Source organism: Toxotes jaculatrix, chromosome 1 (genome assembly GCF_017976425.1).
Source record: "Toxotes jaculatrix isolate fToxJac2 chromosome 1, fToxJac2.pri, whole genome shotgun sequence".
Taxonomy (NCBI): domain Eukaryota; kingdom Metazoa; phylum Chordata; class Actinopteri; family Toxotidae; genus Toxotes; species Toxotes jaculatrix.
The window spans coordinates 903000-922857 of NC_054394.1; the positions used below are offsets into that span (position 1 = coordinate 903000).

The 19858-nt window shown below is 40.1% G+C and overlaps 1 protein-coding gene across 3 annotated transcripts in view; it reads right to left on the reverse strand.

Annotated features, from left to right (window-relative positions):
- Positions 1 to 19858, reverse strand: part of ano1a (anoctamin 1, calcium activated chloride channel a) — a 50895-nt gene that overhangs the window by 21442 nt on the left and 9595 nt on the right. For all 3 annotated transcript variants that reach the window (XM_041033041.1, XM_041032961.1, XM_041032878.1), the window contains exons 3-9: positions 13573 to 13920; positions 9547 to 9645; positions 8654 to 8805; positions 5693 to 5747; positions 4335 to 4386; positions 2234 to 2289; positions 1886 to 1927 (exon numbers count right to left, since the gene is read on the reverse strand). In XM_041033041.1, the coding sequence (XP_040888975.1) occupies positions 1886 to 1927; positions 2234 to 2289; positions 4335 to 4386; positions 5693 to 5747; positions 8654 to 8805; positions 9547 to 9645; positions 13573 to 13920 (804 nt within the window). The remainder of the gene's footprint in view (positions 1 to 1885; positions 1928 to 2233; positions 2290 to 4334; positions 4387 to 5692; positions 5748 to 8653; positions 8806 to 9546; positions 9646 to 13572; positions 13921 to 19858) is intronic.

Consider the following 19858-nt stretch of genomic DNA (forward strand, 5'->3'; position numbering starts at 1 on the left):
TGGTTAGTTCATTTGCTTTATTTGCACCTTTACTAAAACAACTTTTGACTGATGTTCAGAGTATAAACTATGAATCAGAACATATGTTATAATTATTATAATTATTGTTGCTAGAAACACATGTCCAACATGTAGAAGTACTTTTTGCAATCCTTAGTGTCTAAAGATCTCCCTCTGAACGGCAAATACTATAATTTATAATGATTTGTGGTAAATATGCGGTCAAACGCTTTTATTAGCAAATAAGTGCCTCATGATTTGGTCTTTACAGCTATCGTCAAACAGCTGACTGGATCTGTGCTCTGTGTATGTGCTCTGTTCCTGCTACTGGAGGAGCAAAGAGCATAGAAATCACTGTAAAACTGTGGAACATTTTCAAACACAATCACACATTCCAATCACAGGCAGCGCAACAAGCTGCAAGACGACAAATGTCGGCAAAGGACGGCAAATCACAGACTGATGTGAGCCTGCGAGAGGGAAAAGATCTTATATTCACCTGGAACCTCATCATTTGTATTTCCACAGCTGTAGAAAACATATATAAATATATATATATATACACAGTGTATAGATATGAGAGACCAAAGCTGTTGCCTAAGTGACACACTGCCCACAGTGTAATTATGGAGAGCGTTAGCAGAGGAGGAGATGACTTCAGACTCAGCATGAGCGCTTGTTTTCTTTCCAACGATCCAGTTAATTTTATTCTTTCATGGTAGGAGGCAAAGGCTCACAAATGCAAAAAATGTAAACAGTTCTGCATGGTGCAACTAACTGAGTGGCACATTTCAGTCACTTATAGGTACTGTATCACTGTGTTCCGCTCAGTTGGTGCAGTAATAACAACAGTATTCTTAACAGTACAGTTTTGTTCTTGTGCAATAGTAATAGTAACAGTGTAATACTCCTATTGGAGTTGTTAGTATTTCTTTTTCATGATATTCATGATGTAGGACATAATTACACCGCTGTGCATTTCATTTCATTTTATGGTTATTCTGTATTCTATATTTAATTTTAGCTTATTTGTTACTTACTTTATATCTTTTTTCTAGTTGCTTGTGGTTATTCTGTATATTCTATATTTAATTTTCTAAGCTTATTTGTTACCTACTTTATATTTTTCTAATTTCTTGTGAAATGTCGTGTTATTTATGTTTATGCTGCTGCTGTAACAACTAAATTTCCCTCCGGGGATCAATAAAGTATTATCTTATCTCTTATCTTATCTCAGGATGTAGAAGAGGAGAAGCCCTACTCAACTCAATTGCACTAATTTCACTTTCAAAATAAAACACCTTTTCGGACATTAATCTTTATGAGGAAAACTGATGGTCGAAAGTGATACCACGTGTAGACGGAACATTTTCCTGTGATGGTGAACTTCTTATCACGTATCATGTGCACACTAATGAAATTTTAGAAAATTAAAATTTCTATACTATTTATTTTAATATCTGAAGACCTGTGTACTTCCACAGTTACCATGGTAATCTGTTCTGGTTCATTCCTCATTATTCGAAAACAAGCCTTCACTTAAATGGAAACCTCTGTGAGTCTTAATGTGGGTCTTATTATACAGTCACAGTGGTGGTTGTTCTGACTGTAGGTCAAGTTTACTTTGCATTCACCACCTCCATAGCAGATTTCTGAGAAATCCAAGTGCAGGCATCTGGGTGCTAAAATGCACCAGTCAGACAACACCATCCCACTGCATTGGTTTCTAAGCCAATGTTGCCGTTTCTGAGCAGAATAAGTGAATCTTGGCTGTTTCTTGCAGTCCACTTTCAGCCTGTGCTTTCTCTGGGCTGATTAATGTACATTGCTGGTGTGCTGACATCTGATTCAATGTATTGACGTGTGGGGAACTGGTTCTACTTACCTTCCTATCGTTAGGTTCTGCATTCACCCCCTCAATGTCTCCCTGTAACACACACACACACACACACACAAAGCCCCACACACTCATTTTCAGTAAATATACTTTGGCCATCAAGCATGAATAATGCATTTCATTTAATACAGAATTATGAGCTACCATTTGTCAGAATCATCCCAGTCACAGACAGGATTATTCTGCATAAATTACAGTACAAGCAGGAGATGCTTTTATTGCTCGTCATAATAGATACTCACTGAATTGCAATAATTCTCTTTGGAAATAAAGATTATCAACTGTTGTCAGGCCTGCAGGGCAGAGGAGAGCATGAAGTGTGATGGTGATACTCACATCATGAGGGGGATACGCAGCTGTGTAGACACCATTAGCTAGCAGACTGGTGATCCCTGTAAGAAAACACATTCAAGGGGATTATAATCTCTCTATTTATAACTGTACTGTGTTTGTTGTGTATCTGTGCTGCTGGGACAAACTAATTTCCCTCTGGGATTAATAAAGTTATCTATCTATCTATCTATCTATACATTTCCTAGCACCTTACCTTAAACTTAACGATCACAACTAAACATCTAACCCCAACCCTTACCCTAAACCTGATTCTAACCTGAACTCTAAAATCAGGTCTAAACCCTCAATTAGGTCTTTGAAGGAGTGTGAGACATTGAGGACCAGCTTAAAACCGGTATAAAACTCAAACTGATCCTCACAGTGTTCACCCATACAAGTACACATTTACACAGACTTGCATGATGGCCGATTACAATGTTGCTGAGGGATCACATGGAAAAGGATGTTTTCCAAATCATCCATGTAAAGATCTGTCATGGAGTTTTTACTGTTTGTCACAGTAACAGAGAAGCCAGGCATTAAAGGAAAATTCCAGATTATTACAATTTAGGTGTTTTCTTTTTTGTAACTTAAGTTATCATTCTCATTGGTTGTTATACCTTAACATATGCAGATGATCAACTCTCAGTAAGCCCACAGCAGTGTAAAACCCAGGCTCGTCCTTTCAGACTTTGCCAGTTTGTTCACTCGCCTGTGTGGTTCCTCATCTCCTCCACCCTTTTACTCAGCCCCACCCCGCTCTGTCCTCGTCTGTTTGCTCTCCCTTCAGACAGAGAATCTCAGCCTGCCTTGCTCTGCCATCAGCCATCTCAGCGCGCTCGCTTCATCTCCCTGTCCACCACCTGCTCAGCTCTGCCATTCCAAGTCTCTCTGCCAGCCACTCTCCAGCACCACACCAGCACCGCCACCTAGGTCAATCTACCATTTAAATCCACAATAAACTGTGGGACTCAGGATGTAAACCCAGGTCCACTATCCACCCCAGTCACCTCCTACTGACTCAGCTTCTGTTAATAAATATTCTGCTTCATTCATTCAAAACGGTCATTACATTTCCTACAAAATATATGTGCTGTTACAGATTAGTTATGTATATGTCTGTCAAATTCAGATGACTAGACGGAATATGACAAAGGTCTTGGGATAGACTTAACACAGACCATCACATTAAGAGACTCACATGAGGAGAAAGTCACATGGAGATGGGTCACACACAGCATTAAAAACACCATTAGGTGGACTACATCGAGAACAACAGCTCAGAGCACCTGGGCCTGTCTGGCCTAAATTCTAAAGGCAGTGGTGTGAATAAAATATTAGCAACTATCTATTACCATAAAGTATGATAATAGTTTAACATGTACTGTATATCCAGCTTTAAAAAGTGAAAAAGTAAAAAGGGAGTGCATACCAGGCATTTGGCATCATAATAAACAATGATTTTGCATTCTGATTAATGAACTATGAGCTATGAACTAATTTGTTCCTGTGTTTTTTCTATTGTTTTTACTGTGCAGCAGCCTGATTCATGTAAAACAAATAAAATTTGTCTTGATTTAACGTCCTTCCTCTTAACCACCCTTGGGCTGTTTTTGCTCTTAAAATATATACCCTTTTTCATTTTTCTTTTTTTTTCCTGCTGTTGATTCTTGTGTTTTCTTCATCTTAGACAGAACTCAGGAGACTGCTGAACTAGGCTAAGACTGACAAGTCTCACCAGTTAGCTGGCACATTCAGTCACCACTGTACTGAACAGATGACAGGTAGAGCTAGCTGAAAGGTCATGGGACTACTGACTTTCGGGAACCTCAATCTGCGCAGCATGTCTGTTTAAGTAAAGAATCAGGAGGAGCTCAAATTGTGGTCTAATGGAATTTAGTTCCAATTGTTAAACAAATCAAAGGTTCAGGCCATTTCAAGCAAAGCCAGCCATTAGTTTCAGAGACATGTTGGTCAAAGGAAGGGGTAAGACATTCTCATACCCTGCTCTCTTCTGTAGTAATTACACCATAATGAGAAAATCACCCACATTAACTACATATTGATTTACCCTGTGTGTTAGAGATTTATGCAGAGGTCTTACCCATGGTGTATTTGGCTCTGGTGCATCTTGTCCTCTTCAGTACCTCATAGACCTGGTGTAACAAACATTCAAATCTCAAAACTGTTAAAAGCTCAGAGTGATGGAAGGTTTCATGCATTTCTACAGCAGCCATGCTGGCTTATATTTAAAATCTTAGCAGAATATTTACAATAAAATGAAACACTAATCATTCCAAACACAGCTGATTGCAATCCTGTTCCTGTTTTTACTCTTGTTACAAAGGGGATGGCTTCGGAATGATTATGGAGGGGAAACATGGATCAAGGATGACAGGCTGGTGTAGAGAAGAGAGAGAGAGAAGGAGAGAAAGACCAAGAGCGGTGGTCTCCAGTGAAATAAGGGCCACAGTCATTGACCATGCTGTAAACCACGGTATCTCTTTGAGAGAGGCCACTTTAAGGTGCAACCAGTTCATGTATTTCTGATTCATTCTTGTTCCATTTAGTAATGGATTTAATAAAATGAAATTGTGTTGATTTATGTGAAAAGTCACTCAAAGTTCATCATTTGTGTAAAGCTCCCTGTTGTCAGTGTTGTGAGGGACAGTGTGTGTGTGAGTGAGTGAGTGTGAGTGAGGACTGCTGACAGTGTTACGGTTGAACGAGCTAAATTTGAGACATGTATGAAGTGATTTGGTTTGAGTGAGTTTTGGAGAAGAGATTAAGTGTTGATGCATGTTGGTAATGAAGACTGTGTAAAGAGCTTTGAAAAACTGGCCTCAGCATTAAAGAAAACTGTAAAAACATGAGGACATACAGACGAGGATGAGTCATACGTGACATTTTGCATACCTGTACAATAGCACAGGTGAAATTGTGAGAGGGAAAATCAAGTGGGCAAACTGTCCTCAGAGAGGCTGCTGATCAGCTCAGTGTAAAACACAGAGCCCTCTGCAGAGAGCCGATGAGAGCTGACGCTCAGCTGGGAGCCGACGACTGCTGTGATGGAGCAGCTCCATCCAATAATGAGAAGTCAATCACATCACCAGTCATTAGTCAAGCAATGCAAAGTGCTGCGTGGGTGTGTGTGTGTTTGTGTGTATGTCAGTGCAGCAGCATATGTATGATGCAGATTCACAGAACATTTGTTTTTCATGGCAACCCTTCCCATCCAGAGAAACACTGAAGCACGGGGTCTTAGTGTGTAAGGTCTTTGTTGTCAGATCGATGTAGACATGGATAGTCAAATTTGTCTAAAATAAAGGAGGGCGGTTTGCAACCATAAATCATACACATGCTGTTGTACTGAATTACATTGTATATTATTTCAGGAGGTCCCATGTGGCTGCCTGAGGGAGGCCACCCTGCAACCACTCATCTGCTGAAACCAATACTTACTATTGAGCTCCTGGTCTTGCTGTCAAAGAACTTGTCCCTGTCAGACAGATCGAATCTGGCAACGGAAAGCAGAACAGGTCTCGTTTCAGATGCAGAGAAAGACTGACTCTGTGACAGTACCGTATCTGTAACATGCTTTTCTCTGTACTACTTAGCAGATATCGTAAAAATAAAAAAAGCTGAGAAAGTTCAATGATGCTGACTACTTTAAAAAAAAAATACACTTATCAGACCAAACCGTCTTTACACTGGTTTATATGTTAATGCACGAGTACTACAAAACTAGTCTAAATCAATAAGTTACAGTATAATGAGCACAGGCAGCAATTTCCCAACAAACTGGTAATGAGAGGAAGAGGCAGAAGAACATTCTATAAATCCCTGTTGGCTCAATCAGTCAAAACTGTCTCCTGCTAATTATGTTCATAAGCAGTTAATCTGCAATAGCAATTTATATCAGCGGCAACATTTACTGGCATTCAGCAGGTACTGTACGTAGACTGATGTGTATACTCAGGCCCTCAAGCCCTTTGAGACAAATGTGTGTGCATAAATTAACAGCACCTAATGTGAAAGAATAATTTTGCTAACAATGATGTGATAAAATAAATATGAAATGAATGTCTGTCTTTAATACTTGTAAGTACTCCCACTACTAAACCCCAGGTGACATGCACCCAGAGCTGTAAATATAGCTGAATTTGACAACACACTAGTTATTTATTAGTTGAGAAGAATAAATGTGACCACAGTGAATTTAATTCTTAGCAAAGTAGCAAAATCGTTTCATCAAAATGAGTAAGTGGGCTGCTCATGTCAGTCAGTTAGCACATGTGTTGCTTGTTGGTCTTCTCTGTAACAGTCTTCCTTCTCTGACAGACAACATTAATCTTAAATTAATAATCTTAAACCTGCAATTTTTGGAGATAAATTTAATATTTTATTCAGTCCTGGAGTAACGTGGAGTCATCTTCCAGGAAATTATATAACTGAATTCAAGACCTCCTGAATGCAGGAGCATGAAACACCAGGCCTTCTAAAGACAGACTGAATTAATGTACTTTGAAAGCTACTTTATGCTGTAATCTAGAACTAGTCTTAATCTGAGGGAGCTGACCTGGAGTGTTTTCAAAACTGATGAAGATTAAATGATGGAAAAGATGCGGAGGGAGATTTCCTGCTGGCTGTTAGTCAGAGCTGTAAATATAGCTGTCCACTGCCCACGCTCTCCTCTATACATCGCCACATCATCACAGGAGCTGGTGTTTCTGCTAAGACATTCTTCTTCTCTGATCACTGCCTCTGAAAGTGATTTTACTTGTTGGGGCTGAACACGAAGCGTTGGTGAATTTGTGACTTCCGTCTCTAGTTAATCCAGTTAGTCAGTCCAAATGCTTTATTTAGCTATCTTCAACATCTTCCAACGCGGTGTTGAGAAAATGTAAATTTCCTTTGTAATTCAGGCTAGCTGTGTTTGTTTCCTCTGGGGGAGAGAAAGCTGAGGGATGGGAGCTTCAGCAGACTGCAGCAGGAAAGTGTCACGCTTCAACACTCCAGTGCTACTGCATGATAGGCATGTTGGGCAATTTTTTTAGCCTGGTCTAATTCCACTTTAGCTCAGAGGTGAAACAACATGAAATATGGAGGCTGATGCAGTGATTAGAAAATGCTCAAGGTTAAGAGTTTAATTTCAAATTCACCACAACCTGCCTTTTACAATCACACAGAAATATCTTCAATCTAATATCTGGATTTTTCACATGATGTCTTGCTTTAGGACATTGTACCTTACCAACTTGAAATATTTGACTGCACTGTGAGGTTATTATGGCAGTTTTGGAGGATTTTCTGACTTCAATATGCTGAAGTTATCTGAAGTTGGATCTGGGTTAGGGTTAATTACAGTTAATTACACCACTGAGATTTTTTTTTTCTGTACTGTCTAACACCTACACTCTGATGTAACATCACCTGGCTACATTTTTTTTTTGAGAATGTTACATACATGGAAAGATATTATTCCTCTATAAATCTGGTTAATAATTTTGTGTTTCACTCATCCTGACTCAGCCAAATGGGGACAGCTGTAAACACAACACTGATATATTATCCCAGCATTGTTCCACATTCCACATTCTTGTAGAGTGGTGTTTGTGTCCACCCAGTGAATCTCAGTCCAGCATTCCCTCTCTTTTAGCTCTCTTTTTGGTCTCTACCAACTCCTGTGGGAAATATTCTGCTCTTTAGCTGCTAAATGATCCACTATGTTCACCAGCTGATTGGTAACTTCTTCTGTTTGGTGCTAAGCAGATAGTGTACAGTGGTTCATCACTGCTTTACCACTGCCTGCTACTGCTGCTGCTGAGGGCCAGAGAGCAAACAATGCCATGAGAGAGGCTAAAAAGCCCCACAAAACAAAGGGGAGCTGCAGGGTTGGGTGATAATTCTCTGTGGGTTCATAACTACGAACAATCCCTTTCACCTGACTCATCGTCATTTGATCCATTGTTAACGTGAGAATATTGATTATTGCAGGTTTAAAGAATAAACAAAGAGAAACAAAGAAACAAAGAACTCAGCAACTGACTGCAACTGCTGCATCATGAAACAGATCAGTAAACTCAAATATCACTGAACTAACAATAGCATGGCTTCACATAAGCTACTCAAAAACATTTCATGTGTACCTCAGTTAACTGTGGACTAAAATACAAAAAAAAATCTTTTTGCTGGTCACATTTTTCAAATTGTGTTTACTATACACTTCTCAATAAACTGATATATAGACAGATAACCAGGTTATGTTTACTCACCCTAATATAGATAACCATCCATGTGACATGTTCCACTGTACATGGCTGAGCAAAGGTGCACTAGGCTACACGTGTGAGACACATTATGGTGACTTTGACCATCTGTCTTTACAACTGAAAGCAGAACGTCAGCAGGGTTTTTACTCACAAATGCTGCTTCTCTCTGGAGAAAGGATGAGAGAGGGATTTGACGCTTTGTGGTCTGTTGGCTTCTACTTTTGGATGGAGCGGAGCTGTGACTTTGTGAATGAACAGTCGGATCTTCTCCACCACATTACTGCCTTGTTTCACATCGTACATCTGCCAAAAGAAGAGCCAAAAGAACCATGTTTAGCTGCAAATGAGAGGATTATGCATGTAGTTAACTTAAACAGGTGATCTTATTGAGATCATGATTTCTTTTTCAAGAGCTAAAGCTAAAATGTCCCTTTATCTGACTCATAACAACTGAATTTAGGTGTGACCAGGGAGCAGAGGTGATTTGTCACTTCTTTAAGGTTAAGGTCCTACTTTTCCCTGCTATAACATGGTCTAAATCCTAGCTGCTGAGGTAAAACTATTTGTCTCCAGATACACATAAAATTCACCAGGAACTCTAGTCAAGCAATGTGATTGGTAGTTTTGGACTGAGTCAGCTGATGATTTGTGTTTTGTGCCAGTATCCAATACTTGTGAATTTGACAGTTGCACAATAAGTAGACTGCAGTAAGGTTTGCACTGCACGGTCTTCCCTCGTAAATGCAAAAGAGAATGTGCATTATGGTACTTGACCGAGGTTCAATGGCTATTCATACATTCTGCATGCGCATTGGATTTCTGTCAAATTCTCATTACAAGGTTTGTAAAAGCTGTCGCCACAAAATGGCCCCATTAGGGGTGTTTTACACAACATGAATGCAAACGAAGGGAAACATTCATCTTGACACTTTTCACCACGTAGCACTGCAGCTCTGAGAGCCATGCCACTCAGTCTCAGGGCAAGGAAAAGGTAAAGTTCATACACATTTGATAAATGGACTACATGGCTGATGGGTGGAGTACCTTCTTTGTTGGCATCTTGAGCTTCATGAACTCAGCCTCTCGACACAGGACGTTCCAAGGAGCATGGATCTTCAAGAAGCCGATTCCAGGAATCTTACCCTACAACCAGGATTTGGATATTTAAATAGTAGTCTTTATGAACAGCAGGACAGTTCCTGACTTCCTGACCAACGTGTATAACCCACGAGTATAAACAGTACATGTTTGGTTGACATGTGGAAACAGCTAGTTGTCATCATGTTGCCTTTCTGTTAGATTTAAAACTCGACTGTCTGGCAGAGTCACTTCAGCACAAACTCACGTCTTTATTGCTGCATATGAGATTGTCTCTGCAGCCTCTGCACTTATGTAAAATCACTCCTACACTGCCAGACTCACTTCACACCCTTCAGCTCGGCACACTGACCCGTCTGGATCCAGAAATACATAACATGCAGTTCAAACTAGCTGACAAAGACTACTGTACATATCATACAGATCTACTGTGTATTTAAAATGCGTTACTGCAGCAGGAACATACTGCTGATAACAATACTGTTAATAGGAATATGGCAAATGGGGAGTTACATAAAGAGGAAACAACAAGTAAAAGTAGTATATATACTGTAAATAGGAAAAGAAATTGTAACCCAGTGTTACAATTTAATTTGAATACATGGAGGACCTACATATGAAATGATTAGTAAAAATCCATTTTAATTTGAGTTATTGTTTATTTCTTTGAAGAGGAAGAAGCGCTTTCAAGATTTATTAAATGGATCTGGAGTAAATAATTTTGCTAGCTAATGAGAACGCCTGTTATTACTCTGCTCTGTACCTGCTCTCAGTCTATGTTGGGGAACAGTGGCTGTTTGTCTTTGTGTAACTGAGAAAACTTGACAAATGAGAAAGCAGGAATAGATGAAAAAAACAACAACAAATACATTTGAACAATCTAAAAGCATAAATGCAATGTTAGCTTATTGTTGTGACAGTTGCGTAGACTCTACAAGAAATTTAAATTCAACCTCTTTTATTGTATGACTACTCTTTAATTTTGTGCTTATTTTAGTGTTATGATGAAGAAAAGCAGTGAAATTAACTTTACTCATATTTCTAACTTATTACCCAAGATATTTCTATCTTACTAATAAAATTATAAAACTAATATATTTTAAGTAACTATTACTCTGTAGTAATCTGGACTCTTCAAGAAGAGTTGGATCAAAGGCAATAGGACTTGGTTGGACATACTGAAGACGTTTCACCTCTCATCAAAGAGGCTTCTTCAGTTCTGACTAACTGGTGAGGAGTGCCAGGTATTTAACCTCTGTAAGGACATTATCAAGGCCACTGATGTAAGTCACCAAAACTCCACTAAACGGGACACTCATTTGGTGCACTGTATGAATTTTCCTCATTCTTGGTCTTATTCTCACTAAGCGGTCGCACACACTGTTTTCTTTTTCCCAGTTATTAATGTTGTTCAGCCAAATACAACAAACAGACAGCTGTTCTTGCTGTCTTATGGCCAACATCATGCTTTCTAGTGTGCATGTGAAGAACGTGTCCTAATGCACATGCACCTCATTGTAGGTTTGTCCACCGCTGTCTGCTGCCTGTCCAAGACCAAGAGTCTGATCAGTGAAGATTCTACAGTCTACACAAACAAAACAGACTAACACCGTGACCATGGCAGAAAACCAACATTCTCAGCAATGAAATTAAAATGTATAATGTAAACACAGCTTCCTGCTTTTCTTTTCCTTTGGTAGCTGGTCATGGTATTTGTGATTGAAAACATCTAATGACACGTTGGCTTGCGGTTGCTAAAGGCCTTTTTCATGACAGAAGAAGAAGAATAACGCTGCTTTACATCAGGTTTGCTCATGCACCTCTTAATGGATGATTCACTGTGTGAAGAGTCAATGCATCTCCATTTGTCTTTTCTACAGAAAGGTGACGAAGAGGAATTGACAAAAAGCTTTGGTTCTCCATTAATGAGAACAAATGTCCATGTATCCATGGGTTCACTCACGTAGCAAACACACAGCGTTGACACAAGAGCTACCAGGAAAACATTCATGTTTAGATGAGAGAAATAAATCCAATAATGTCAAAGTACTGCTCTGGAGTCAGTTCAAAGATGTGGATTAACTAAAAAAACAATTAACCGACTGTCACAGATAACAGATAACCAACGTAGATCACTCAATTGGTTTGTTTTAATAAACTCTAAACCAGAGAGTCTTCAACAGGGGGTCCGTGACCCCTAGGGGGTCCGTGGGGGTCCTGCAGGGGGGTTGTGAAATTTTTGGTTGATTAGACAATTTTTTATATATATATATTTTTTTTTCTACAAATTTAAATGTCTTCAAAAACACGTTAACATGAATTGAACATATTAGCGAATGGATAAATGGAGGCAGAAGATGTTATCTTTCAGTCAGAAATGCAGACATTCAGCGACACACAGGAGCTCTCTCAAGCTGAGCACCGGTTCACTCGCTGCACGAGACTAGACCTGTCCCTGCAAGCCTCCTGCACACTAAGAGGAGGACCCGCCCCTTTCACTGCTCTGCCAATCATTTGGCACAATTCAATTGGCCTAGAGCCGATTCAGTCCCGTAGCTAACTAAGATCCCAGACACAAGAACACACGCTGCAATATTATTTGAAAAGGAGATACCTATGTTTATAAGTGGCAGTGGCATGGCCACCCTACTCACTGTACATTGCACATGTTTAAAATAAAAACATTAATATTTGAACCTGTGTTTTGTTTGAATAGCTTAGTACTTAATGCACAATAACAAGGTATGTTTATACATGGCACTAAGCTCAGTTTAATATAAAACACAATTTTGTAAAATATAGGGGTGTAGGGGGTCCCTGCTCCATCTCTCCGTCAGTTTCGGGGTCCTTGGCCTGAAAAACGTTGAAGACCCCTGCTCTAAACATATTAGATGTTAATTTCATTATAATATTAAAGTGTAAATAGAACATCTTCCCAGGAAGTTATTGACAGACAAGTTGAACTGTATGAATTGTGCATTTCACTGTCTCTTTCATTCTGCTCAGTCCCCATCTATTCATTCAAGACTGATTCAGACCCCACAGAGTACAATAGAGTATTAAAGTCAGTGCTTGATCAGTGGTTGGCAGTCTTATCTGACTTTGATCCTAAATGTCCCTCGAGCAAGCTCATAAATAAAAGTTGACAACAGTTCATTTGCAGCTCACAGACCCTGCCCTGTAGTGCAGGATAATCAGGAACACTAATTACAATGACAGTGGTGGGCTGGTATATTGATCCATTCAGCAGATGAATTTAAAAGGTAATAGAGTTGAGCTCAAAAGTATTGTGAGACAGAGGAGAAAAAGAAATGGAATTCAGATCTATCTATCAGATCTATCCCTGGAGAGCCAGTCCTGTCAGTCTCAGGTTCCCCAACATCAGTCACATGACCTGAATCTACCATTTGACTTGGGTCTGTCTATGTCTAGTTAGATGTTCATTTTTTTAAAGCAAAAACCAAAAAAAGAAAAAAAATGTCTATTTTGTTGTCACTATTCAAAAAATTAAAAATGAGAAAACCATCATTTTAAAAAAATGTCCAATTTTGATGTTATTCCTTGTTAAATTGAAGAATGAACGGGCAGATGGGCAGACAGGTGACACGGAAGTAAAAGTAAATATATCAAAATAAAAGCCTAGAGTGGCCTTTTATGAAATTGTAACATTTGCAAGCACAGGATCTAAACTGGGATAGCATTTGTTACCATTTATCATTAACATGATAAATTCTGGAATTAAATTTGAGTTTCTGGTTTTTCATTTTTTTGATTCTGTCAGCCGCTAAAAAGTAAGAACTTTGGTCTTCCATTTTTTTGGTTTTTAGTTTAAAAAGAGAAAAAAAAAACAAAAACATTTTTTTGGCTTCAAATGAAAATTCTCGCCCTTCTTCCAGAGTCAACCTTGACTCTTTTGTCACAATCCTCCACCACATTCAGCTCAACAGGTTTCTGTCTATATAAACTACTCACCCCTTCATCCTTTTCCAGCTCCAGCCCCGTCTCCAGGAGATTTTCCTCAAACTCCTCCCGCCTGAAGCGCTTGTCATCCTCGTAATAGTCAGTCCGTTGCTCCTGAGCAGCGATCTCCGGGTCTTCCTTCGGTTGCAGTGGGGCTCGGCTGCTCCTCATGCTCAGGCTGCGGCGAAGCCGTCGGATGAAGTTGTTGTCGGCAAACCTGGATGATTGGCGTCGGATGCTGCTGGGCTTCTGGATTTGGTATGCCAGCACGTAGTCCACCCGCCGCCGCCCATCAGAGAAATACGGGCCTAGCCGCGAATACAGAGGCGATACATCATCCGCATAGAGATTTTTCATTGGCTAGAAGCAAAAGAGAGAGAGAGAGAGAGATTATAGATAACTGTATATAATAAGTAGTATAGATAACTGTATATTGATAGAAACATTTGTATAACTGAGGTCTGTTAACCTGCTGGTGACCTGCTGCCTTTAGATGTATTCCAATCATGGCAGAACCAATCTTGCTTTTTTGGGAAAGTGAAAATATATATTTACAACTGAGACATCTGAACACCTTATATCTTTATTTATGGAATTGTCTTGTTTTTATGGCGCTGACCTTTCACATACCTTAACATGTTTCACTTCTTATCTCCTGAATTAACAAGGGTCAAGAGAAGGTGGTTCGGAGGTTATGGTTAAACGTCAAAAAAGGCAACACAAGACAGCATATGATAATGGTATACTCTCATGATATTTAACTACACCTACACCTGAAATCCCCTGAAAAGGTAGCTTCAGATATTAAACGTTTGCTTATAATAATACAGTTATATGCTGACAGTGACTGAACAACCCAACAACTCGTTAGATTCAGATTCAAATGTTGGTAACTCCTGACTGGTACATGACGTTCCATTTTTCCAGCTGAGGCTCAAACACTTGAAAACCAATGACAAGAGGTCAAAGAAAAAAGAAATCAGGAAAGCTCTGATGTCAAACAACCAAAATTCTGCAACAAACGGTGAGTTTATGTAGGACCTAGTCACCCAGAGTCAGGAGCTGACTGTGAAAATTGGTTTTCAGGGCCTTTAAACAACGGGCTTCTGTTGCCTAAACAAATCACATGTGGGATACAGGACGCAAACCTGGGTCTCCAATGTCACCCAATCCAATAAGACCTCTGTGCAACACAAGAGCAGTGCACTTTGTGGACTGGTAAACACAGGTATGTTTCCTCCAAAACATATAGGGGAAATCCTTTAGGGCTATATAAATGTAATTTTCAGGACAGGTTTGAAAATTTCTTACTTTGTTACTTATGTATGTATTGTATTAGAGATGCAAACATATCTCCAAGAAATTACATTTATATAAAACTACAGCAAATAAGTTTTGAAGGAAACATAGTGCTGACTGACTGACTTATGTTTTCTATTAATGTAATGACAATATGTTGTTCCTTTATGTGTCCAAAAAACATTATATTCAAAAGTGGCAGCAACAGCACCTGCGTAACCTCATAGCGAGATCACGCTGGAATATTAGCCAGACCCTTAGACCCTTACACCCTTAACTATAGAAAATGGCATTGTTGAATTGCTGTTATTTTTTAAGTTATTTTAAACAGGCAAGAGTCAGTCCACCACTGTGCTTCACTCAACACATTAATTCCCAATTCACTAACGCCAGTTAGTCAGTAAGAATGTTTGTATTTAGCTAGCTCTCTAGCTACATGTGTAAACATTAGCGGTGATCTTCCTGTACTGGGCTAAGTCAGTTGGGTGACTGATTGTTGCTAAACAAGCTAATATGAAAGCTGTGTACAGCTCCGGTCCACACCGCCTACCTCTACCTGTATATGACGGCGACTTCACTGAATGTCCACACTCGCACAGGTACGGTGTCCACACTTCTGTGAGTCAATATATTCAATTCAATTCAGTCATAACAGAAGTTATCTCAAGGCACTATCCATATAGAGCAGGTCAAGACTGTACTCTTTATAATATTATCTACAGAGATCCAACATTTCCACCAAGAGCAAGCACTTGGCCATGGCGGATCAGTCTCATCACTTTTTGCTGTATTTTGCTGTATAAAATATTTTTGCTGAAATCATCCATTTCATAAAGTGGACGTATCAAAATTATGAAAAACAGGATTGTGTTTTTTTCTACCTCAGGTAGAAATATCTGAAAAACTAAAGCTCTCTTGAGGAATTGTGGCTGTCCTAACTGTCTGGTCTGGTTCAATACAGAAAAAGTTCACAGTGACTTAAGACACATGTTTATTTACATTTAACTTGTGGAAATATGATGGTTTTGTAAACTGAAAAAAAAAGAAACACAAAGAAAGATGTAGACAGATAGGCACAGTGGGGAGACTGGGTAGGGAGGAGGGGGAGCAGATAACATAGTTGATTGAACATACTTCATTCTTTGCAGTGTATTTACATCATGGTTCACAGGACTAATGCACTCCTGGGCATCATACACTTTCATACTCACAATGTAACGCAAGTTGCTGTCCCCAGAGACATTCAGTGGAGAGGGTCAGCCTATCATATACATCTTCTACAAGGAGCAACATACAACAAGCATGTGCTTCTACAGCTGAATCATCCGCTGTGTCATAAAATATTGACTGTATAAAGCAAGAAGTGTCTACAGAGTGATATGCATCCTGCACTATGTTTTTGCATTTCCCAAATGCATGGTGAAAGGTCTTGTTATGCTGTGCTATCCTGTGTTAGCACTGTGGGTGTTGACAGTATACTGATGCATAGTATTTCTGCACAAATGTCACCTCATGCTTGATGTGTGCATTTTGCTTCGTTAAACATGTTGCATCTAGAGAATAAGAAACCATAAGCCAGGTAGTTGTGCTTTTAGAGCATACCCACATGCTCTCAAGCTGCTCTTTGTACTCCAGGCTTAGTTCACAGTTAAAGGACAAGGCTGATAATATTCTGTATTTTCCTGATTATCATCAGAGCCAATGAAAAGACAAAAATAACACACAATGCCCCTTACGAACCACTATTACTGTTCCTTGAGTTTTGAATGGGATTGACTGGGACTAAGAGACAGGCGGAAATGTTACAGCAGTTGTGGGGAAAGAACATGTGAACGCGTAACGGTAGCATATGCTCCACAACATAATTGGATTGTCAAGAAGGAGAGGTGGACGTGGAACAGCCAAAGAGGAGAATGTCAGAAGAACAAAAACTGAAAACTTAGACCATTATTTTTATACATGAGGACACTCTTTCTGTGTTGTTAATTTGGGTGATATACTGAATGTCATGGTATAATCTCATGTTAGAGATTCTATGTGAAGAACATGCTCATGGTACAGGGAGTACCAACGATGCTGACGACTTATTTTCTGATGTGATCCCAGTGTAATTCTAAAAAACACCCTGTGTTGACCTTGTCCAATCTTATCCATCTGATTACTGCCTAGTATAGTATGCTGCTACTTGATGAACTAAACTCCAGGCTATTTGTAGGCCTGCTAACTGTGCTTGTGTGTGTGTGTGCGTGTGTGTGTGTGTGTGTGTGCGTGTGTATGTGTGTGTGTGTACTGGCAGAGGTTACAGTGACACACTGACAAAACAGTGAGGCACACAGTGGTCAAACAAACAGATCCTCAACTGCTTCCACTGACCCGTGAGACATTATACGGAACAAAAGGCTTGATGTTTATCACCGTATAAACTCCAACATATAACTTTCTGCTATGCTTCTATTACATGAACATGTGCAATGCTTTGGGAAATTTATGTGATTATAGCACCAAAAAGCAGAAGGACACAACAGAGAAACAACAGATGAAAAGTTATTATAATTCATCCTGGTAGAACATAATCTCAGCCAGATTATATAACATGGCAGTCAATGAATGGACTACAGTTCAGCCTGCTGGTGGTGCTAGTTAGTCAAGGGTCTGAGAAAGTTATTAGAGGGACCAGGGACCTTGAATATCTTAACCAAATTTCAGTGCAATTTGTTAAATTGCACTTCTGATGTTGGCAAGAGGAGGGGAGGTGGACTTTGCATGTATAACAATACTTGGAGCGTGGACACTACTGTCATGGAAAGACTTTGCCCACCCGATGAGGAATATATCATGGTGAAGTTCAGAGCTACTAAAGACAGCTATTAGCAAACAATAGACCTCCCACCCTGAGGGAGTCTTCAGTGCAGCAGGGGATTTCAATCAGACAAACCTCCTTTTGTTTAATGCCCAACCAAGGAGAAAACACATTAGTATCACTATCAATGTTGCCAGAAACCTTTGCAGAGAGTAATCAGGACAGCACAAAATATCATTGGGACACAGCTACTGTCAGTTGAGGAAGTCTACCAGCCCTGATGTCAGGGCAGGGCCTCCACCATCACCCAACCCACCCTGCCCACCACCCCTTCAAACTACAGATAATTCAGAACAACACATGCACACTGTACAAGACTGAAAAACAGCGTTTTACCCAAAGCTATCGAACTGCTGAACAATAACTGAGAAAGCAAGTGAAAGTCAAAGACTTGCTAAATTGTTAACATCATGTACACAGAAACGATGGTAATGGTACTTCTTTGCGTAAGTTTAATTTGTAATATGGTATTAGGTGGGGTGGCACGGTGGTGCGGTGGTAAGCACTGTCGCCTCACAGAAAGAGGGTTCCAGGTTCAAACCCCATTCTGGGCTCTTCTGTGCGGAGTTTGCATGTTCTCTCTGTTTCTCCAGGTACTAAGGTTTCCTCCCACAATCCCCAAAAACATGCACATTAGGTTAATCGGCTACTCTAAATTGCCTGTAGGTGTGAGTGTGTGCGTGAGTGGTTGTCTGTCTTTGTGTGTCAGCCCTGCGATTGACTAGCAACCAGTCGCCCATAGTCAGCTAGGATAGGCTCCTGTGACCCTGATGGATTAAGCTGTATAGAAAATGGATGGATGGTATTAGGTTGTAACCATTATCTGCTGTCAGTGTAGAGAGGCCTAACAATTAATCATGGCTCCCCGATCTGCTTCCTTTGCTTTTGGTTGTCACACAAACACTGAAAACTGACATCTTCTCTGTAGCATCCATTCTGTTTCCACATTCCGACTGAAAAGAACATGAACACACTCAAGTCTGAAGAACGACTTCACAACTTGGGAAATGGGACCATTCGAGGAGCATGTGACACCCCTATGTGTGCGGCTACCTTCTACCCCAGTACCACACATATGTACCTAATAAAGTGAGTACTGAGAGAGGCGACAGCACATGCTGTATCAGAATTTGAGATGACATTAAAAGCAGCTGATATCCAACACCTGATGTTTACATGGTGATAGAGAAACAATTACATGGAAGTAGATGTTGAAGATCAGACAGCCCGCTGTCAATAAAGGAGTCATAAACTCAGGCTTAATGGAGGTGAATTACCTTCATGACCACACATCAGCAATGAATCACAAAACTAATATTGAAACGCGTTTCCTCTTTACAGCCCCCAACCCACTGTACAGCAGCAGTATGTGTTCCTGTGTGTATATTCTATATTGCCCCCAGCCACATCCCCAACACACAAACACACTCACATGCACTCACACATATTAATCTTCAGCCCTCTCTCAACAGGAAGTAGTCATAGCTGGAAAGATCAGAGGTCACTTCTCCGAGGGCGCATGAGGATGTGGTGGTGTATGCATCATCCACCAATAGGAACTCTTTTCTCACCAAGCCACTGGGAAATGAGGTTCTCCTCTCCTCTGGGCTTCCACATGCACACAGCCACCCACCCACCCACACACACACACACACACACACACACACACACACACACACACACACACACATTTCTGAGCCATAATAAGCTTTAGGCTGAGACAACCCAGCAGTTTTCCAGTCAATAATGTTTTTCACAGCAGCAGCAAGCTGTGCACATTCAGCTCACAAGAAGTTACAGCGAACATCTGACTTCTGTCGCCAACACACCTCTGCCAAGTCCAAGCAGATAAAGGGCAATGGTACTTGTTCACCCAAATTTTCTGCATAGATAAATACCACAAGAGGTAAGTGAGAAGCTGACCCTTTAAAACATTTCATCCCGCTGAAAGAAAAGAGACAGCAGCTCAGGACCATAAAATCCTCGGAGCCTACAGGGAACAGAACATCCTAATTCCTCCAACACTGTTACCGCCTTGCACCAGTGACCACACGCGATAACCAATTATGCAAATGAACTCGTAAAACCTATTCATATGTACTGAAACAGTCCTTGGCTGCTTTTCTGTTAGGCCTTATT